Below are 21,942 nucleotides of genomic sequence, written 5' to 3' on the forward strand. Positions count from 1 at the left end.
CAACGTGATAATAACAGCGTCGTAACAACGGGGTGCATCGAGTGCGCGCTGATCGGGGTCGGTGAGCAGTACTAGATGCGCCCCAGCCGCATACACGTACACATGATCGTTGCGTCAAGTACATAATCGAAGTGAACTGTCACCGCGATTCCAGGCTGAGACGCCGTTGGAGGACAACCGTCAGCCGCCGAGCGACTCGAAGAGCAACGCCACCGAGATACCGCAGCCTCAGCCGCCACCGTCGACGCCAACGCGCGCCCGCAACGTCGCGTCACCCTCGTCCACCGTCGTGACGCCCCGGGCGGTGAGGAACGGTTTGGCCAAGTCTCCGGATGCCACGACACCCAGGAGGCAGCTCGCGCATGAGACGGACGGACGCGCGTCGAAAACACCGTCGCCGGACGCGACGGAGGGTGGAATCGCAGCGAAGGGCCGATCGCCGAGGTCGCCGCGCCCACCCAGCAGCCTGCGCGTCAAGTCCGCCACCGAGAGATCCTCACCCGCCACACCTCGCGCGTCCCCTAACACGCCCCCCAAAACATCCCCCGGCACACCGAGGAAAGCGTCCGCCAGGGAGCTGCGTCTTCCGAAGCTCGCGTCGTCGCCGGCACCGCCGCAGGAAGCAAGTCCGGCACCCGACAGCCATTCAAAGATCACCTTGCCCAAGCTGATCGAGCCGTCTTCGCAGGCCGCCCGGATGGCGTATTGAGAGTCCGAGAACGGTCTTTGTAGCGTTTAGCGCGCGCCTAGGCGCTTCCGCTCGCCTTACTTCCGCGCGCGCTTTCTCTCGTATCCGCGGCTCCTCCGCTTGCTTTCGCAGTAGATCGTTCCGTCTATCGGCGAACGTTTCTTCGGATTTGTTTCCGTCCTGGTGATTTTTCGTGCCACTTGCGTAATCTCACGCTGTGCTGTGCTTTCCCGAAGAGTTATCACACGGAAATAATAGCCCGAGGTGCATAGGGAAAGATTTTTTTTGTTCTAAATATTAGTACTCGATAGTTAATGATTATACGTGAGGAAAATTATTAACTCTCGAATACTAATATTTAAAAAAAAAAAAATTCTCTAATATTCGAAAAATATTAGTATTAGAAAAATTTTCCTCGTGTATAATTGTTCCGAGGGGAGGGAGGAACTGTTACTCCGAAGAATCGGTAAACATCTAATTTTCTCAATTTTCTATAAGTAGAGAGATTCGGTGTTTCGATACTTTTTCCAAAGGAATATCTACTCGAAATTTACGCACAGGAGCTCACATACGGAAGAGAGCGCGAGACATGAAGCACCTTGTATAGTCGGCGGCTGAAGCATAGCAACGCGTTTTCTTCGGTGTGTTTTGAGACAGACGGAAATCGCCGGAGCCCCATCAGACGATTTTCACCTGTTTTGAATCTCGTTAAATTGTCAAAGTGTCGCAACCTTCACGCCGTCGATTATGCATCTCACAAAGAACACGCAGAATTAGTAATAACTTAGAAGGAACAAGGCTAGAAAATTATAACAAATCGCACATTTTACAACAGATATCTTCCTTCTATTAATGTGCAGTTACGAGTAGAGTTGAGCGATGACCGATCGATGAATCGACTTTTCTTCTGTCAAAAGATCAACTACCCTTCCAGTGTTCTTTTCCAAGTTTTTCTTTTCAATTAATTTCTACGTGGAGACAACGTTTCAGATTAGATATTACTTTTTAACAGTATGATCCATCGCTGAGTTGAGAGAAATGTTTCTTGCTGTTAAATAGAGACAAAAGCTAAATCTTTCTCCACACCACATGTTCCTAGCTCCAAGTGGAGATAAACTTTTTTATTGTAAAAATAATCTCTCTGTCATGAAGTAAGAATAATTCGATTTGAAAATAAGTTGAAGAACCGAGACGAAACGGAATAGGGGCTTGATCCTTTCTCGCAAGTCCTACTTTTCCAACCAAATCATGTAATTTCCAACCCCGTGTCTTCCTCTGTGTGGAAGATTGACTTTTAACGGGCGTCGGAAACAAGAGCGTCGTTCGGCATCAATTGACGTTAGCAAATTATTAACAATATTAATTCGATGTTATGAATTAAGTTGCAATATTCTAAACTCCGTCCTTCCTAGCTGTCTTATATAACAAAATTGGTCGAAACTAGATTTTTTACAAGGCGTTTCTAACAACTCGCATCACTTAACGCCGGAGAGCAGCATTTTCAAAAATAAATTTAAGATATATATGATATACTTGAAACGCGATACCACGGGCGCACGTTCGTGCGTCAGAGTAGTAAAAAGAGTGACAATTTGAGAAAGGATATGGGAGATAATATGAGAAATTGCGAATAACATACGCAAGATATATAGAAGTAAAAATATATAATGTATTTAGACATGTATATTCAGATAATATAACGTTGTAGTATAAATGAACACACTTTCATTAGTCCAGTGTTAGGAGCTCTTTCTGGAAATATGTTACGCAAAATCAAGTTTTATATAAAAACCTATGAAAAATATATATATGTATATATATATATATGTGTGTATATATACATATATATATATATATATATATATATATATATACCGGTCAGCCATAAATCTACGGTCAGTTTTTCTTTGGCAGTGGTGGTGGAACTAATTTAACTCCCTTAAAGTAAGGATGAGTTAATCCTTTCTTTGCGGTTATCCTCTGGTTGGGATCATACGTCAGCAGTTTCTACGAACAAAAGAAGAAAAACTCATAAACACACGTCATGAATCCCTGCGTCACAGCGAAGAAGTACACTAATAGCTATTTGTTGTGTTTCCGTTCCTTTCTATCTTGTTCCTTACCGAGAGTAAATCTTTGGCGTCGTCGTCGAAGGACGGTAAAACGTTGCCTACTTCGGTCCCTTCCCATTTCGGAAATCTCGAGGTGTAATCGGACAGTTGCGAGACTCCCGGCCAGATCGTTTCATCCGGTGTGCCGAGTATACGGAATATCCTAAACAACTGGTCTATCTCGGAGTCGCCGGGGAACAGGGCTCTCCTGGTAGCCTACAAGGAAAGATAGCATGTCCTAAGAAGTTTACCTTTGACAACAGTTTTGATAACAGTTCGAGATAACAGCTCGAGTGAATATTTGTACCTCACAGAAACCCCGACATTTCGCGATCCCGCGACAGATTCGCGGGACGGGACGCTTTTCGCATGATTCACGTACCATTTCCGCGAATATGCAGCCGAGACTCCATATGTCCAACGCGCAGGTGTACAATTTGGTCCCTAGAAGTACTTCTGGCGCACGATACCAAAGCGTTACAACCTCGTGCGTATATGTGCGCACGGGTACACCGATCATCCTGGCTAAGCCGAAATCGGCCAGCTTGATGTGGCCTTCGCGGTCTATCAAGAGATTTTGCGGTTTTAAGTCTCTATGCAATATACAACGGAGGTGGCAGAAGGCGATCGCCTTCAGCAACTGGTGGAGGTAACTCTGCAACAGTGAGAAGCGTCTCATCTTAAGTCACGGGCACTTTTAGTTACCGCACGGGATGTAACCGTGATCTTGTGATACCTTCACGAGCGCCTCGTCCAAGCCTCCTTTAACGGAGTCGAGCAACTTTTTGAGATCCTGCTGCAGAAATTCAAACACAAGATAGAGATGCTTGTCACCGTCTACGACGTCGTACAATTGTATGATGTTCGGATGAGCGAGGTCTTTCAATAAGGATATCTCTCGGATGGCGGTGGAAGGGACGCCTTCCCTCTCCCTGATTCAAAGCAATGTTATTATTTAAAGAAGGATGCGCATATCGTGCGCGGTATTAAATAACATCTCCTCGTACTCCGTGTGTAGAAGAGATTCGTCTTCTCCTGTTCGAGAACTTGACCAATTCTCAAATTATCGAGAGAAAAATTGTTCGTTTACAAAAGTTCCTCACAAACATGTGCACATGGATGACAAAATACTCAAAACATCGAGATCACATCAATGAAGGACAAGTATGCAAGCAACTCTGTTAATTCCTGTATGTACCCGAGGAGAGATGTTACGTCTCTGGTGAAGGAGAAAAAAAAAACGAGGATCGCAATTGGTACGGATTGCGATAGACGGTAGACGGTAGACGCTAGAGTTCGTTCTTATCCCAAAAATAATCCTGACGAATCCAGTCTTATTAAAAAACGAATAATATCACACAGTGTATTAAATAAAACAAAAATACCAAATAAAAAACCAGGCGAGCATGGCATAATGGGACAAGCTGAATAATGTGGTGCTACGAAAATTAGTGTAACGTGGCCCCCGCAGATTCAGCTGACCCCAATATGCGGGTTGTTAGCAGTGTGTTAGCAGTGTGCACAAGCAAAAGCCCAGCTGACATTGCAGTTCTGCAAACTGATAATTTTCAACATATACATGTGGGTAAAGGCCGAATTCAGTTTTGTAGGATCAGTTAAGAGCGCATATGACTTATATATTATTATCCAGATATATTCAGACATCTAGTTGCTAATGAACTTATAAGGGTGCATTCCTCACGATATCAAGAACGTCTCGGTTTCAGCACGATTGATAGCCCGTAGAAAAGAGCACAGTGATTAAAAAAAACAAGTCTGTTTTTAAGTCAGCAAATATAACTTCCCATGGTGGTATCGCAAGTACTCTTGTGCTTACAATTTTCTCAGTAGGTGTTTTTATATACATACTACTCGTAAGTAGAGAATGTAAAATAGAATATTTTACAGAGCTGTCATTCGTATCAAGCATCAAACAAAATAGAAATTAATGATGTAGCTGTGGAACCCAGTTTCCACGCTAGATTAATAAAAGCTTGATGATCGTATGTTATATGGGTCTGCGTGTAAATAAATCAAAGAACGTTGTAAAAAGAAATCTGTACTTTCCTCCAAGAAGCAATTAGTCGAATTAAAGGAGTTAGTAATATTATTGTAATCATTCATTGTGATTAAAGAGGAAAGAGTATTCTTTTGTATGTTTATGTCTAACTCATCTTTATGACTCAATACGACCAATGACGGGAAACTCAAGGATGCCACATAACAAACTTCTTGAAACACAAGTATAATTAACTGAACGATAATTCCCTGTCTGTTTACTTGTTTACATCATTCTCCACATCCAGACATAAATACTGATCAAGTCAAGTCAAAGTATCCAACATTTGCTCAAATAGTTCCATCAAGATGTATTCTGCACAGATACTCGTGGGTGAGAAACACCCGACTTGAACTATCGCATGAAAACAATTTCCACCTACGTTCAGAATGACCCAGGTATGTACACGATCAAAGTAACGTCCAACGTTAGGCGTGACTCACTGGCGAATAACGAATAATATCATGTTTTAGTGCGCACTTGTACATGTAAATTGGCGTGTGCGAAATATACACGCCGCTGCTGCATTTCTCGCGACGGGTGTGCGCATGTAAATATTCAAGTACACGCCAAGTGAACGCTTATTACACAATACACCAACAAACACACACGTCGTTATTCGCCCAACGCTAGAGTGGCACTCCTAACGTCAAGGAAGCGCGCAAGATGACAGGTGCGATGACAATCTCGCGATATTACGTACGTCTCTAGGCGAATCTTCTTCAGTGCCACCAGCTTGCCGGTCAGCTTGTCCTTGGCCTTGTACACCACCCCGTAAGTCCCCTCTCCAATCTTTTCGATCTTGACAAAGTTATCCATAACCTCAACGGTATACTCGCCGTTAACCCGTGGACGTTGTCTCTCGGCCGCCGCCGCCACCGCTGTCGCGCCTTCCCTTGCCGGCTCCGTGATCGACGCCGTCCTTGTTGCCAAATAAAGACGCGAGGACGATATTCTGTCCGCACAGCGTTACATAGACGACGATAACCAGCCACCCTCGACGATGCCGTAACAGCAAACTTGTTTATCAACACCGACGCACTACGATTGTCGGCGGGCCGCGATGCGCCGTAACGTGCCGCAGCGGCCTCTCTCTCTCTCTCTCTCTCTCTCCCTCTCCCTCTCTTTCTCTCTCGATACTGCCTCCAGGTGTCTAACGAGACGAAATCCCCAGCGCCATTGTTCGATGAATATAATTAGAAGTAGAGTTTGGTTAAATATCACTGTATGCCGCAGCGGCCATTTTTCTTTCTTTCTCTGTCTCTTTCTCTCTCTCTCTCCCTCCCTCTTCTGGTTCCAATTTTAGAACACGTACCGCCCGAGCAAGTACACCATCTTTTTTCCTTTTTTAGAGGGGATAAAAAGAATCGATAGTGCGAATCGATGAGCGCCGCTTGCGAGATCGATCGTTGTTACGCGCGGGATATTACGTAACGAGCGGGTAAATGAACTCCGCCCCGGTGAAGGATGTGTCATAAGTGTATTCTTATCGAGCGTTCATCGACTCGATCGATTATGGAAAAACAAATGATCGCGGAAATTTTTATCACACGCTTGGCGGCATTTCTGCTGACGCATCAAAGCTGAGCCTCTGCTAAGATACATTGCGACGTCGAATGAGACTGATTCATTTATATCACAATCGCTATGCGTGAAGAGCTCTGACGGTTGACTTGGATAGATTCGATCGCTTTGTCTGCTCGACACACACATTTTATCGAAGTCCCTACGATTATATAATTGAATCTTCTTTTCATCTTTTTCTGAACTCTGCGCCCCTGCATATTTGAGACTCTACTTCCAGTTAGATTTTATATTTAAAATCATTTCCAGTTCATTTTCGGATGCTGTGTTCGGATCGTTTTATTAGTTGCGAAGCGTCTGAAGACAAACTTGAGCGATCTCAAGTGGAAGATCCAATTGTGAAAGTGCCACTCTATCTTTCGTAGGATCGTACGAATACGAATGCGCGAGGTTGAATGCTCGCGAGATTCGATTTATCTCGAAGTGCAATAAGATAAGGCGCGTGATCCCCCCTCGAGTTCCCGCGCATCACCGCGCAAAGGATACATGCAGGATCAATGCAATTTGTGACGTGCGTCAGGGCATAAATCGAGTATAATTCGTACATCATCCGTGACAACGTCTACATGACTCCCACCACCTAGGATTGTCGATATTTAAATCCTCGCGCACGCATCAGGTTTTGATTTCGAAGCATCCGTCTCACACACATATTACATGAATGATACACATAGTATGATCGCGCGACTAATTTCGACCGGCTACGCTCCGATTGCGGAAAAGCGCAAATCGCTCTGTGATATGTAGCCTCGATTCGTCGAAGTCGTCTCGATTGTTCGCAGCTCCTCAGGGATGTATACATTAGTGGTTTAGGGCTAATTACGAATATACTGATTACGGTACGTATTTAGGTAAAAATATCTATAGGAATTACGCTACCGTATATATCTCGCGTGTACGCTGCGCGCGCGACACGAGCCCTATTCCGTACATACAAAATATATGCACGTTTCTACCGAAGCTAGGCGGAGGTGCGTAAAAATATCGGAATGTCGGCGAGATCTCGTTCGTTACGCTCGTCGGAAGATACGTTCGCTAGTTACTCGACTAACAACCGTCGCGAATCACCGCCGTAATCGCGAGAATTTCTTCAGAGAGAATCAAACACTCCTTCAAATATTGAAAGAATCTTCACGCGCGCATCTCACGATACGTCAAACTATATAATTTCATCGTCCAATAACGAATTCCGCGCGAATCTCGTTCTTATGCGTTTAATTCTTACGTCACAATTGTCAAGCTCTAATTGATCTTACCGGAGCGCGTAGCAACGAGTTCGATTCGTTATTGAACTGCGAGAAGACGACTATATTTCAATAGCCTCTCTTTGATATGAAACTTCGCATAAAAAACAAAAAAGGCAGAAAAGGAAACAAAGTTAACGACATTAACAAAATCAACAGCGATAATCACATCTCATCTACGTCTCACGTCGATAGGATTGGATAGAAAATATGCTATATTTTCTAATGTCTAGAACGGGCACGAGATGTAAACGTACAATATTTTCATGCACATTGAATTCATGTTCCTCGTAGAGACACAATTTTGTTATATCGCACGAGAAAGACCTGGCAGGATATTACTTCGCGAGAGATTAATCTTTCGATGATTAATTCTTCTCTTTGATTAAAATGCAATCTTCATCATTTTTAAACTTATGTGATTATAACTCAAGTTATAAGCCAGCAAAGTGGCTCGGATATATTCATTTATGACTGCGAAAAATTAAAAATCACCAAGAACCCATTGAGAATCCTACATTATGCAAGGAAGTGAGACTTGCAAAGTTCATCGATAACTTCCTACCAGGTCTCTTAGGACATCTTACAATCGGCTTATTATTTGTAAATTTTATAGTACACAATCAGAGTTTGCCTCAAGCAAAGCACTCGTACTGAATATTATTTGGTGCATGAAATTTGAAATATGGTAAATTTTATATTATCACGGATGGCATTACCATACACAATAAGATTTAATATATATGTTTACTTATATTTTATGTAGTTTCGTAATATTTTTCTCGCATAGTACCTATATAATAAGCAAACACAAATAAAAACAAATATTAAAACGTAAATGTAATTATAAATCTGTAACGGCTATCAAGAAGATACAAGTCAAGCTTCATCCAAGTTTCGAAAATGAGTGTAGGAATACACTAGAGTCCCCTTTGATTATTTTGATTACAACTTCTCGTATAAAAACAAATGCGTATTTAGCGCTATAGAAAATTTGAAACGTATAAAGTAATCAATACGATATCCTCGGATACATAAAAATACTATAAAGTCATCCAAAAGATACTCAAAGACAATACGACACGATGTGTTTTGTTCGGGAAGATATAAATTTCTAGATATTATATCATTGAATAGTTACGTATATGTGTAGTAATGATAATGTTATTCATACAAGAAAAATATGATCACGAACACGATCATCGATGTTATCATCTACGATGTTACCATGGTAAACTATACTCTTCCATAAAAAAATATTAAAAGGAAATTTAATTTGCACATTTTTCTCACTCCATTTATACCGTCGTCTCATGATTAGATCATGTGTGATGTGTCCGGATTGTCGAACTAAACAGTATAATTGTGTCGTTATATTAAATTGTCATTTCCATTTCTATTGACGTATCATTGGAAGCAAAATGATGAAGAAACTTAATAGAGATATACTTACGTGGTTTTGTTTTCTTCGTTTCTAGACTACAAGGCGCATTGAGGCTTAGTATGAGTGTTCTAAGTGTATGACTAGAGCACACATTTCAGTTATTATTTGTCTAACTCGATCTAAAATCTACAATTGCCCGATCGAAAAAAAAAAAAAAAAAAAGGAAATATTAATTTCTATCTCTGTTGAGCATTACGCGTGTACAACGTTGCAGCACATTAGAGAACTTAAATTTCAGCCTTTAAGGAATGACATGACGAGACATAATACATTCGGGCAATCGAAAATGATCTTGATAAAATGGCGATGACATCTTTATCCTTCTGAGACTCGATAAGAGTATCACGTCAACTGCACGGGAAGAAAAGAAAGATTAAATATTTTGTTGCGATTGCATCACCGCATCAGTACAAATAATCATGCTGCGGGAAAATGGCTCTTGCAGCCCTTTCTTTCGGATCTAATTGATTTCGATAACGTCTCGCCAAGAAAGCTGCAATCACCTGGAAATATTTAAATTTTAATTTCTAAATGTGATTTTCTCTAAATCTGAAGAAAAAGTTTGTAAGATATATATGTACCCCGAGGAAAAAAAACATCATATTATCAGGTATTATCAAGATCCTTATCACACAAACTGCAGCGCGTTATATTACATGTAATCTACAGATTCCTCAGAACATTGTGAATGAATATTAGCGTATGGATATCTGAACAACGAATGCTACAATGCCGAGAAAAAAATCAAAAGACCACAACCAGAATTGTGCAAGCACCCACCATCTGTTAGGAGGATCATAAGTGACAGAGGACATGGCGATGGTGTTAGACTAGAGGAAAGCACTAGGATTAGCTCGTGGATCTTTCTGGTTCCTGTAGCGCACGGTCAACCATACACCAACAAACTGTAATCGGGCACACATGTTAGCATCAGCAATATGAGAGCACTTTCATTGTGCTATGGTCAGTGTGCATGTATAATATATATTGCATTTATAGCTCGACAAAACTCCTAAATAAAAAAAAAAAATATATATATATATATATACATAAGTAATCAAATGTAATCTCTTACATTCTGCAAAAAGAGTATATTCTTCATTATCTCAAAAATATTTACAATTTGAGTATGTACAAATTAAGTGTAAATTGTGCAATATGTGTAGGTGAGGAATGATGTAACATTATTTACAGAATCTTACCTCTGTAAAGCTGAAGAATAATCCTATACTGCCACACAACTTGAAAGCGTAATCAATGGTAGATTGCAGTTTGTGCATACACGTGGGACACGGTGAACAAGACGTTGGATCAACATCGGCTGTTGGACAACAAATTTTCTGCAAGAGATACCAACAGTTAGATTGTGAAACACATATGATATTTATTGCTACTACGTACATTGACTTCATCGCAAGATACTGGATTAAGTACTGCTGAAGTACTGTTGAATCCGCAACAATTAAAAGTGTTTTGGACTTTGGTCTTTAAGTCATTGTCGACATGTAGCCAACCCTGAAAATACATTGTCACATTATATCCGCTGTGAATCAAATAAATGTTAATACAATTGCAATTCTGTTTCAGTGTAAAACATACCTGCTCTGCAAGCTGTTCCTGCTGTTTAGTGTTGACAGCTAGACAAGCACAAGCAATGCTGAATTGAATGAGGAACAAAAGGAATAAGATAAGCATGTACTATGACACAATTAAGGAATTATACGCTCATTTCTTTATTCTTTATAATATTCTATATTATATTAATCAATGAAGTATTTCGTGTATGAAATATACATTTATAATGAGAAGAAAAATAAAAATACTCGACAAGTTTGATACTTGCTTGAAAATAAGATAAATATTGAACAAAGTTGTTTCTTTACCACAGATGCAAATGTATCAATATAGCTGTAAAGATAAGCCAAATTGAGACATTAATTCTTGCTTTCCAAGCTTAATTGAGATCCGACTGCAAACAGGAAAGGATACAAAGAACAGTAAAACCTGATGGTGTTTAACAGCACCAATCAGGCCCAATATGGAAATAAGAATCAGGATCACTCCGCATGCTAGAATACCGCCGATAATAGGGAGATTTGTAACTAAGGCCGACGCTTTCCCATATACAGCAACTCCTATTAGTATAAAGGCAACAACCTGCAAGGAAAATAATTATTGGTGACGTGAGATACATGTGTACACTTATTACTGACATGTATATGTAACGTGGTGCGAAACCAGCACATTTTGTATTACAATCATGAAATAATCTTAGGAGACAAAGACGATACATTAGACTTGCCCACACATAATCTGAATACCAATCACCAGCTGCAGCTTACAGTTCCCACTCGTGATAACTAATCACTCTTGCAAATACACAAGTGTTCAAGAAAAGAATAACAAATTCGACAGAAGACACCGTTTCTCGGTTACCGTGGAGCGTTCGCAGTAGCTCCTAATGCAATTATCTAATGATCAATGTGACAGCAACGTCAGCGAGCGCACTAACACGTTTAAGTTAATAATCCCTGCTTTTCGTGTGTATCGCGTACGTACGTGGTCAAAGTTAAGCGTATGTAATCCAAGGTGAGAGGAGGAGGGCGACTAATCAGTCAATATGTACTCAAAATTGGTTAAACATTGATGTAACTGCGCTACGCGTAGATACCTCCCCCAGGTTCGTGTCAACATCCAACGAGACGGAGAAACGAGAACGAGATGGCGAGGAGGAGGAGGAGGAGGAGGAGAAGGAGGAAGAGGAGGAGGAGAGCCGCGGACCTCCCGGGCCAAAAGTCGACGCGACAACGTCCACTTACGATATAAAGAATGTTGAGCGCTGTCAGAGCATTTTTCGAGCAGGTAAAGCCGCCGCACATCTTCGGCTGCGCTCGTCTGTCCTCTGCCCTCGTCGAATCTCTGGAGGTCGGAAACTCCCGTCGCGACGACTCGCGCGCGCGACGCAACGCGTGAAAAGCACCGAGAGGTTTTGATCGGGCGAAGAGAGGAGACGCGAGCGGTCGATGCGTGGGTCACAGCAGGAATCGCGGGCTCTTTCTCACACAAATACACACAAACCTTCTACCTAGCCGACGTCCCCGCAACGGCAGACGGCTCGCTACTGCCCGAAGCAGCGCGATGGCGGCGATCGATGCGCTTGAAAGATTGCGACTATCGCGCGCGAAACACAAACTCGCACGTACGCGCCACGTGCGGCGTGCACGCCCGAGAAAATCGAAGAATGAAGATTGTTGTTGCGTGACAGCTGAGGTAAATGTCGATGCTGCATACGCGCGCGCGAATCTGTGGATTAATGTAAAGCAAAGTCAAATGAGAGAGAATCATTCTTCTGTATCTGTAATATTTGTGATGTAAAACGTCCGATCGCGACTACAAAACGCTTGCCGAAGCGTCTGAGGCGTCGTGTGAGATAGCAACGAGCAAACTATAGCGATAACTTTGAGCAGAGAGCAAAGGTCAAGTAAAAATGGTCGTTCGTTTAATGAACAATGTCGTTGGTATTTACGCAGATCGCCGCAATAGCTCTCTGACACGTGAAGCTATTAAAATTTCCCATAAGAAATTTATCACGCATACTGGAAGAGCGCCAACTTCAGCGCGTTAAGGCTGTTTCACCCGGCCTGTGTATACACGCGAGATACACGATAGTGTTATCAATTTATTTTTACCGAACGTACCGAACGTTGATTACCCGCTTCCCTTCGTTCTCGTTCGTTGGGAAAGCCTAGCAGCAGAGAATAGAAGCCGATGAAATATTTTGTCCCGTCTCTCGAAGAGAACCTCGCCGGCAACCGGCGACAAAATATCCGCATTCGTTTCTCACGCGAATGCACGTATCTCGCTCGCGGAGTCGCTCGGTGAGTCGTAAATGTGTCACGTCGAATCCCTCACGGATTAAATGTAATGGCGTGAGCGCTTGGCCCAGATAACGCGTAAACATTTTCTGTTCATTCGAATGCAGTTTCCTACCTACCTACTACCATACCCGGCCGTTTGCATTCTGCATCTTTCGCATTCCATTAAAAAAAAAACGCTCTAGCTTTATCCGCTTTGTACGCCGCGAGCGCGATGAAAACAGCATTACGCGTACGCGATAAAGTAGCGTGATCTCGTTTCTCCTAACGAGAACGCCGCGAAAAGAGCCAACTCTCCCGATTCATATTCAATTGCGAGAGAAGCTGGTAGGTAAATAATAATATACACGATCCTTTGGCTGCTTCTTTCGCAATTCCGGGGAATTACGCGCAATCGATCTGTGTGTAATAAATATGTTGATTTTAATAGCCGCAGCAACAACCAATTAATCGGTTGTAAATAGCCGCAGCAACGGCCAATTAATCGGTCGTAAATAAATAAAATTTAATGCCCTTATCAGACGCACTGATCGCGCATGCAGACGCAATTATATATTCATCACTTTCATTCACACGTCGATACATATTATCGATTTATTGTTGTTACAATTGCCGTTGTATAATTTAAGCTGTAATACGCGTATCTCTCCTCTGACTCGGCATTCGCGTGTGAAGTTTGAAGGTGCCGTTGAAGACGAGGCTTTTCCACTTAACGGCATCTACGCAGCGAAACGTCCGCTGTGTTTTCCGAGGATTTACACACACAGCCGTTAACGTATTACATGCGTTTTTGAAAATCGGTAGCGCGCTGCACGAATGCATGCTAAGTGCATGCGAATGTATTTGCAGCGGCAGATAATGCCCCAAGGCGCGATAACTGTTGCCGTGTACACACATCTGACTCGAAGGTGGCCGGGGAAAAATCCCGCGGAGGAAGAGAGAGTTTACAAACAATGATTATCAAAAATACGCTGCCGCGCGAGCCGCTCGGAAAGCGCGGCATATATTTTACGCGCTCACCATGCGCGATTATAATAACAGTCCCTTTGCGCGATAATAAGCAGGCGATGATCGCGAACCGATGTCTAATAACCTCAGGCGATACCAGTCGCCTGGTGGATGATCGTTGCAGCTGCGCAGGTTTCCTGAGGGGGGGAAGAGAGGCCGAGGCTGTGAAAGGGGAAGATCAAAGGGACGAGATGGAATATAAATACAAGCATAAATATTGCGGCGTTTCATGAATCCGATGATGTCTGCTGCTTCAATTAATATCCAGGAGTCTTTATTTAAGAGATACCTTATACTCTTCTCTCGCTTAAATGGAATGTAAATGACAGCTTAATGAGCGCGCGTTGAAAGAGTGAATAATTATACTCTTTTTATTCCTCGATTAATGTCCATCGCGGCCGGCATAATTTATGGCACGAACGTTGTTTACCGGCGGGACCGTTACATCATGGCTGTGGATGTTGTAAAATGATTAATTACTAATACGTATATAATATCTGCGTGTTTGTCGCCGTTAATCAGCGGCGTGTGACGAGAAGGTAGCGCTATTTGCGAATTAATTCCGAGAATATATGTATATTCCGCGCTAGATTGTCTTTAAATTGATTTAAAAATATCAATATTATCCGTAGCACAATGAAGCCATGTGTGATGTTTGTTTTCCCGATTTCATGGAATTCATCTCGTATTAACTCTCAATATTTGGCGGAATTAAGCGACATTAAGCGTTTGGATGGTATATCTGATCTCAACATGTCGTACAAATCGTCACAACGTTTGAAGTGGCTTACACAACGGTAAAATATCGATAATAATAAAAATCGGCGTCCCGCGACGAATGCGGCGAAAATTCTCTCGCACTCCCGACAATCCTCATCCTTGGAAGCCGTCCAACGCGCAAGAGTGTCGCATAATTTTTCGCGAGTAACGCAAAGTATCGCATGTCGGTATGTATACCGAGTGTTATATTTTGCGAATCCCGCGATCTTGCGAAGCGGAAGAAGGGAAGAAGCTGGTGCTTTCTGATACGATCAGAGTCAACCGTCGGAAGGTTTCTCGCGCGAGACTTGCCACCGAGCAGGTTCCAGGAAACACGAGCGGGCGAGCACCGCCGGAGATAAATAAACGCTCGTGAATTTTTCTCAACTCGCAAATGAATCCCGTGACTCTTTCGGTGTGTGTTTTGTCACTTCCACACATACAACTTCGGCGCGTGTGTACGTGTGTACGTTGATTGGACATGACGTAAGATCTGTTACCTTCTGCAGCGAAACACGCTCATTCGCTCAGACGCGGTGTGTACACACACATGTATGAATATCGTTTGATATTCATTCGTTCGCCCTTCTTCGGCTGAAACTAAAAGTAGTAGGCAAACATCTTCGTCGGGTGGGGGACAGATGACAGATTCGGCATTGATAAGGAAAGCGCTCTGATAAAGGAACGTATAAAATCAACGGCGCCATAAATAAGGCGTCGCTCCATGCGTAACTCGTCGAAATCCGGGCGCCGTTAAGTTCGTGCCGTGAAGACCCGTGCTTCCTGGTAGCATTAGAGTGTTTCATCGCTATCTCTGTAAGCATAACGTCGAATTAAAATGTAACGGACACTCGCACGCGAGAGACTTTCGCGAGGGCAAAACGAGCCCTTCGACTTGTCGCGCTCGCCCGCGCGGAGGCTGCGCCTCCGAACGAGCCGTTCGGTAGAAATTATGACGTTACGCAGATAACGTTGATAAATCCCTGGGCGCACTTCCGCAAACCCTGCAAACTTCCTCGTCAACTTGCACGCGTTGAAGCCTCGCCCAGCTCTCGACGTTGTCGCATATTTTAACGACGCTGTAATCGCGCATTGCATTCTCTTATTCTTTCTCAATAATGCATCTCTCTCTCTCTCTCGTTCTCTCAGTCCTGTAATAAGAAGAAATAAGAGATGGACCAGTCCCGTGTCAAACGACGGCCTCAATATTTAGCAGCGATCACGGGTAAGTGAAATTTAAGCTTAAAATCTTCATTTTGCGAGATGCACCATGACCAACAGACGGATCGAGTAAAGCGTGCGCGCTTCGCAACGGCGTGCCACTTTGAAGTGTCCCGCTGTGTGAATATTTACAATTTTAGCGATATGTACAGCAAGCGTCCCGGAATTACGCCACGCGGTGTATCGAGAGCCGAAGCGATCTCGTCTCTGTCTCTCGTTTTCGACAGATACCAGCCGCGCAGATAATGACGGCACGATAATCAGCGATTAGGAAGTGGGACGTTGCGCTCATATGAAGTATGCGCGAAAATCACTCGAAAGACTCGAAGACGTCCGACTCGAAGAAGTCCGAAATATCGGATCGGCCGGATCGGAAGGGTGGGGGAGGGGGGGGGGAGGTGTTTATCTCGCGGTTTATTGCTCCAGCGTCGCTTTTCCGCGTAAATATCGCGCGACGAGTAAATTGCTTCCGCGCCGCGAGAGAGCTTCGTATCCGCGCCGTTTCGGGCCGTAAATAATTAGCCCGACTGCTCATTTCTCATGCGGAACCTCGCATACAATTAATCCCCTGAAATGGCCCCTGCTCGCGAGCCGCCGTGCTGCTTAGCGTATCTCATTCCGCTCGTAATCACGCGCAACTTCGGAATCCGACGGCGACGGCGAGAATACTCCGTCCTCCTGAGCTTGCCGGGAAGCTCAGCGAGCGGATGCGACGCAACGGACGTATCGGTCGAACGAACGACACGCCAACGTCACGCCGTTAGGCGACCCTCAATTAGTTTCAACAATGCACACACACACACACACACACACACACAGCCTCCCAGAGTGCGGGAGGATCGAGCGCTTATCTCAGCTCACTTCACCTACGAGCGCTCCGCTCCGAACATCTTTGACTCGACGATAGCAAGCAAGCGAGTCGAGGGAGAAAGAGAGACTGATTTTGGAAATTTGCAGCCACCATATCGCTGGCAATTACCGGGTCTCACATAGGCTGGACGTCACCCATCTTACCGATACTGAAATCGACCGAGTCCCACGTGCCGATAACGTCCGACGACGCCTCCTGGATCGCGTCGTTTTATCTGCTGGGCACCATACCCGGCTGCGTCCTAGCGGCTTTCATAGTCGATTGGCTCGGTCGGAAGACGAGCCTGCTGATAGCCGGCGTGCCATTGACCGTCGGCTGGTTGTTGATCGTCATCGCGTGGAATCCGTATGTCCTCTACACGTCGCGCTTTATCAGCGGCATCGGCCAGGGCGTCGTGTACGTCGTCTGTCCGATGTACATCGGCGAGATCGCCGATAAGGAGATCAGAGGCTCCCTCGGCTCCTTCATCAAGCTGATGGTGACGTTCGGGGAATTGTACGCCCACGCGGTCGGCCCGTTCGTCTCCTACGACTGCCTCGCTTACGTCTGCCTGCTCATCCCGTTGGCCTTCTTCCTGACCTTCGCGTGGATGCCCGAGTCGCCGTACTTCCTGCTAATGAGGAACCGCAACGAGTGCGCGATGGCGAGCCTGAGGACCCTGAAGCGCAACGCCTCCGAGGACCAGCTGGAGGAGGAGCTGGAACAGATGCAGAAGACGGTGATCCGCGACCTCAGCGATCAGGGTCGCTTCCGGGACCTCTTCAGCACGCCCGGCAACAGACGCGCCGTCATCATCAGCTTCGGCCTGCAGCTGATTCTCCAGTTTAGCGGCATATGCGCGATCGAGTCGTACACCCAAGAGATCCTCGAGGAAGGAGAGGCCGGTCTGCCGGCGAGCATCGCGGTCATCCTCCTGAGCTTGTTTCAGTTGGTCGCCGGTGTCGGTGCGGCGGTTCTGGTCGACAGGCTCGGCAGGCGACCGTTGCTCTTGAGCACCACGTTGTTGGGCGGGATCTCGTTGACCATCGCTGGCACCTTCTACCTGCTGAAAACCGAGCTGGCGATAGACACGGCCGGCTACGGCTGGATACTGCACGCCTCCGTCATATTCTACGAGCTGATCATCGCGCTCGGGCTGAACCCGCTACCCTACATGATGCTGGGCGAGCTGTTCCCGACCAACGTCAAGGGCGCAGCCGTGTCGTTGGCTAATCTGGTCTCCTCCTTGTTGGCTTTTATCGTTTCCAAGATGTATCAGGTGATCTCCGACTTTTGCGGGGTGTACGCGGCCTTCGGCTGGTTCGCCATCAGCTGCTTCCTCGGGGTGATCTTCATCGTCTTCGTCGTGCCGGAGACCAAGGGCAAGTCGCTGCTGGAGATTCAGGAGGAGCTCCATTGCAAGAAGAAGAGCAAGAGGACGGGGCAAGAGCAGAAGTTGAAGAACGAGCATATCCAAATAAGTACGATAGCTTAGGCCGGGCGAAAGTAACGCGTCGCGATGCTTGCGTTCACGTCGACGATTCACGCACGATACTTTTCGAATGATAGAAATTAGAAGCGACACGCGTATCTTGGATTACGGGACCTTCGGCAGGGAACTAACCTCAGGCCGGCTACGACCAGGGCCGATCGTAAAGAGGAGACCTCACGAGCAACGGTAAGATCAATTGTGATACTCGGATAAAGTCGGATTGATCCTTGACGCTGCGAGATTTCAATCTCGTTCCGTTGGAACGAAATTCCGCAATATTGCCGCTTTACTCGAATTGTTCGCGCGAGACAATTCGAGAGAGAGAAAGCATTTCCTGCCGAAAGTCGGCGACCAATTTACGCGCGCGCGCGCGTCAACGCGCGGAGGTAGATTTCGAAATTTGAGAGGAAATTCTGAGAATCTCTATACGTTGCTAGTTGCAAAGTCCTTTGCATTTCAATTAGGATCGATTAAAAAAGTCGCGGGAATATTCGTCCTCCTTCGTGTTTCGCTAGCGACGTGAAAACGCGAGATGAAACTGTGAAACTCCGAACGAGATCTAAATTTATCAAGTATTAGAATTCGAAGATTCGTTAGTTGCAAGGTTAGATCGTAAGGTTACTTAGCGCTTAAGGAAGGGCCCTTATATTCCATTTGAGAAGGCGCTTCGATCGAAGTAACGAGCTCGTCCAAAGAGCCAAATTTCCGATCGAGATAGCATCAGTGTCACGGCTAGGGGAAAGACTCGCACTCGAGATAAATTAAGATGCCGGGTACGAGCAAACTTTAGGCTCGGGCGCAAACAAGGCGCCCGTCACCTGTGCAAACGCACATCTTAATTAAAAACAAAAGAGAAAACGACGCGACGTCGTTTCGTGCTACGTAGAAGCAAGGGAGGAGGGATAGATAACGGTGTAAATTTAGCCGTCGCTGTTTGTCGACACACTCGTCGAGCGAGTTAGCGAATCAATCCTTTCATTCGCGAGGCGAAGGCACGAGTCATTCACACAGCGGCACAAGCCGTGCGCGCGCGCGAGTGCGAACGAGCGTAAAGATATCTTTGTCGCCCGATTACCGCCTCGCTCTCTGATTGCATCGATTCGGGAACGACGACGACGACGACGTTAACTCGATCGGGCAGAAGCTCATGGGCGAACTCGCGGCCGAGAACAATGCGAATTTACAGTGTGTCGGTGGTTTCCGGGAAAATTGTTCCAGGGAGGAACCACGTCCCACGGCGCGGAATCCATCGTACATCCAACGTGCGTTAGCTAGGGCACCGATCACGGTAGAGCAAACTCGCATGACCAGCTTTTTTCCCCTTTTAGGCAGGGTTAAATACGGAAGTTTCTGAGACTGATAGCTTTTAGTTAATCGTAAAGTATTTATTCATCGTCTTGGGCGAGTACCGAACAGGCGGCGAGGAAGGAAGAAGGAGACGACGAAGATTCGACATTGTCAGTCCGGTTGTCGTTTTTTTTTTTTCTTCTTCTTTTTTTTTCGAGGCGACTCTTGATACATTTCCCCGGGTCTTCGTCAACTCTGCTCTCTGGATTTCTCGGTGTGAAGTTCCGCTCGGCGAGCGAACATTCCTCCCGATGAAGTTTCCGGCGCGTCGGATCAGCCGCGAGCGATCGCAAGCCGCTGTTTACGAATTTGCACAATAATCGATTTCAACGGCGAAGCGAACGACAAAAATGTGAGCGGCGGCGAAACACTCGCTTTATTTGCGATCTCTCTCTCTCTCTCTCTCTCTCTCTCTCTCTCTCTCTATCTCTATCTATCTCTCTCTCTCTCTCTCTCTCTCTCTCTCTCTCTCTCGCAGCGAGACTCCACGCTGAGAAATCCGCGCGGAGAGCAGCGTCACCGCGGTTTCCGCAGCCCTCGGCGGAGGCAGGAGGAGAACGGCGATCCTGTTCGGTGCGGCGCCTCACGGCGATTAGAAACATCTTTCTTATCCCTTTCAGGCAGGGTGCAAAACAGTCGTCCAACATGATATAACGCTTACGATTAAACGTTATTGAAGAGTAGCGCGTGCGAGGCGCGTAGCTCACAGCGGCGGAGCTACCGCCGCACGCCTACAGCCCTGATGCAAGAAGGATTTAGACGAGCACTGTGGCATGACTACCTTATATTTCCCTTTCAGGCAGGGTGAGACACGATTAATACGATTTTATAAGAATAGCGGCGTAGAATATAACTGGCCCGAATTAGAGTTAAAGAAACCACGTGTTCACGTGCTAGAAACTTACCGGGGTGCCGGACAAGCGCTCTCGCAGCTGACACCTCGCCCCCGCGTTCCTTAATGGGCGCGCTCGCTCCTCCAAAATAATATCTCACGCGGGGAGATATTAATTTGGCGACGAGCTCTCCGCGTCGTTCACAAGGCGCTACGCTCGGCGAGCGAACAGCCGAAAGCGAGCGTGAAGCAGAAGAGCCGGAACGCCGTCGGTGACTCGGCCGACGTTATTGTGCGCAGCCAGGTTGTCGCGCGAGAGCGCATTATATTTTAATAAGCTACACCTTAACTCGAGTGTCAAGTATGTTCACGCTATTGCACGACTCTCTACATGTCCCTTTGAGGCAGGGTTTAAGACTAATCGAATTCGCACTTCGGCATATATCGAGATTTCTACAGTGTAGAAGTTTGCAATATACGTTGACAATAAAGACTCACCGTTTTGGAACCGTAACTATATACAACTCGACAGAGTGTCGACTTCTCCTCGCCGCATGTCCCTCCCTCCCCGGCCGCGACTCCTTCGCGGTGACTCGCGCTCCGCTCGCGGAGCTGTCAGGAGCGCTCCGGGAACTCGAGAGCCACTCCAGCACCTTGAACGCTAGAACTATCAGAGCGGTCGAGAGAGCGACTGGCTTGTGATAAACTTGTGGAAACTTATTAGACGGTGCGCGTTTCTCACGCCCGTCAGTCGACGTCGAGCGAAAACCAGCCAGAGGAAACGACCACCACTTTTCTGTCGTTCGTGAAAATGTCTCGTCAGTCGATGACTGATCCGACGGTAGTGACGGTAGACGGTAGACGGTAGTTCGCGGCGTTAGCGAATCAATGAAGACGAGAGACTCCGCAAACCGGACAACTAGTATGTATATTTTTTGCATTATAATAACCGTTATTACATAAACGTTATTACAATATAGAAACATAAATTTTTATAATATCTCATCCATTAACATCTCACAACGCCTCGCTATGGTACACACACCTCTCGTGGTCGAGATTATTATTACTACTACTGCTACAATCCCTGGCGTGAAATCTCGTCAGCGTGCCCGGAATACGTCATTCGCGTGACTCTCTCCTTGAATAAAACCCACGCGTGCCTCGCGTGCCACGCGAGCGACAAGACTTGCGAGACTAGCACGGGGCTTTTTATTCCGCTGACGTTCGCCGTCGCGTCGTCCGATGTTGCCGAAAACCGCGGCTGCGTTCGTTGGAGTGTATATTTTACAGCCGTATCCGTGGCGAAGCCTGCGTTCGACACGTATCGCCTTGAATATCGAACGAGGAACACATTCGTTCGTTTAATAGGAAAATCAGAGGATCGAACCTTGTGATGTTTGTTTTGCACACCTCAAGGTGCGCTCG

The 21,942-nt window shown here is 45.6% G+C and overlaps 4 protein-coding genes across 5 annotated transcripts; 2 read left to right on the forward strand and 2 right to left on the reverse strand.

Moving 5' to 3' along the window:
- Positions 1 to 106: 106 nt before the first annotated feature.
- Positions 107 to 2,402, forward strand: LOC105182069 (proteoglycan 4; the record flags this gene model as incomplete). The annotated part of the gene is made up of 1 exon (XM_025307707.1): positions 107 to 2,402. A coding segment is annotated over one exon (603 nt), but the record flags the coding sequence as incomplete, so codon positions are not given.
- On the reverse strand, positions 2,338 to 6,119 carry LOC105182056 (cyclin-dependent kinase 2). Its single transcript, XM_011139201.3, has 6 exons — positions 5,562 to 6,119; positions 3,536 to 3,731; positions 3,182 to 3,454; positions 2,812 to 3,015; positions 2,564 to 2,695; positions 2,338 to 2,440 (listed from the first exon to the last, which is right to left on the reverse strand). Exons 1-5 carry the CDS (start codon positions 5,675 to 5,677, stop codon positions 2,585 to 2,587), a joined length of 900 nt encoding a protein of 299 aa, XP_011137503.1. The 5' UTR covers positions 5,678 to 6,119; the 3' UTR covers positions 2,338 to 2,440; positions 2,564 to 2,584.
- An 838-nt stretch (positions 6,120 to 6,957) lies between these two features.
- Positions 6,958 to 12,271, reverse strand: Tsp97E (Tetraspanin 97E). Of its 2 annotated transcripts, XM_011139204.3 has the most exons (7): positions 11,950 to 12,268; positions 11,120 to 11,287; positions 10,730 to 10,828; positions 10,532 to 10,645; positions 10,333 to 10,470; positions 9,911 to 10,035; positions 6,958 to 9,633 (listed from the first exon to the last, which is right to left on the reverse strand). In XM_011139204.3, the coding sequence occupies exons 1-6, from the start codon at positions 12,007 to 12,009 to the stop codon at positions 9,961 to 9,963; spliced, it is 654 nt and encodes a 217-aa protein (XP_011137506.1). In that variant the 5' UTR covers positions 12,010 to 12,268; the 3' UTR covers positions 6,958 to 9,633; positions 9,911 to 9,960. The 2 variants fall into 2 exon arrangements, with proteins under 2 accessions (XP_011137506.1, XP_011137504.1); XM_011139202.3 differs by lacking the exon at positions 9,911 to 10,035 and having other exon boundaries at positions 11,950 to 12,271.
- A 2,785-nt stretch (positions 12,272 to 15,056) lies between these two features.
- On the forward strand, positions 15,057 to 21,623 carry LOC105182058 (facilitated trehalose transporter Tret1). Its single transcript, XM_011139205.2, has 4 exons — positions 15,057 to 15,588; positions 15,922 to 15,997; positions 16,951 to 18,324; positions 18,413 to 21,623. Exons 2-4 carry the CDS (start codon positions 15,946 to 15,948, stop codon positions 18,523 to 18,525), a joined length of 1,539 nt encoding a protein of 512 aa, XP_011137507.1. The 5' UTR covers positions 15,057 to 15,588; positions 15,922 to 15,945; the 3' UTR covers positions 18,526 to 21,623.
- The last annotated feature ends 319 nt before the right edge of the window (positions 21,624 to 21,942 follow it).

The sequence above is a fragment of the Harpegnathos saltator genome, unplaced genomic scaffold, assembly GCF_003227715.2.
Source record: "Harpegnathos saltator strain DR-91 unplaced genomic scaffold, Hsal_v8.6 scaffold93, whole genome shotgun sequence".
In the NCBI taxonomy this organism is placed as follows: Eukaryota; Metazoa; Arthropoda; class Insecta; order Hymenoptera; family Formicidae; genus Harpegnathos; species Harpegnathos saltator.

What these genes read in the sequence shown, in the direction of transcription:
- Tsp97E (XM_011139202.3), bottom strand. Translation starts at nt 12,009, where the DNA reads ATGTGCGGCGGCTTTACCTGCTCGAAAAATGCTCTGACAGCGCTCAAC. An exon ending in CGCTCAACATTCTTTATATC is followed by an intron (nt 11,288 to 11,949) that starts GTAAGTGGACGT and finishes TTTTCCTTGCAG; the next exon opens with GTTGTTGCCTTTATACTAAT. An exon ending in TATCTTGCGATGAAGTCAAT is followed by an intron (nt 10,471 to 10,531) that starts GTACGTAGTAGC and finishes TATCTCTTGCAG; the next exon opens with AAAATTTGTTGTCCAACAGC.
- LOC105182056 (XM_011139201.3), bottom strand. Translation starts at nt 5,677, where the DNA reads ATGGATAACTTTGTCAAGATCGAAAAGATTGGAGAGGGGACTTACGGG. An exon ending in AAGAAGATTCGCCTAGAGAC is followed by an intron (nt 3,732 to 5,561) that starts GTACGTAATATC and finishes GCTTTGAATCAG; the next exon opens with GGAGAGGGAAGGCGTCCCTT. An exon ending in ACGCCAAAGATTTACTCTCG is followed by an intron (nt 2,696 to 2,811) that starts GTAAGGAACAAG and finishes TTTTGTTCGTAG; the next exon opens with AAACTGCTGACGTATGATCC.
- LOC105182058 (XM_011139205.2), top strand. Translation starts at nt 15,946, where the DNA reads ATGGACCAGTCCCGTGTCAAACGACGGCCTCAATATTTAGCAGCGATC. An exon ending in ATATTTAGCAGCGATCACGG is followed by an intron (nt 15,998 to 16,950) that starts GTAAGTGAAATT and finishes GGAAATTTGCAG; the next exon opens with CCACCATATCGCTGGCAATT. An exon ending in GAACGAGCATATCCAAATAA is followed by an intron (nt 18,325 to 18,412) that starts GTACGATAGCTT and finishes TTCGAATGATAG; the next exon opens with AAATTAGAAGCGACACGCGT.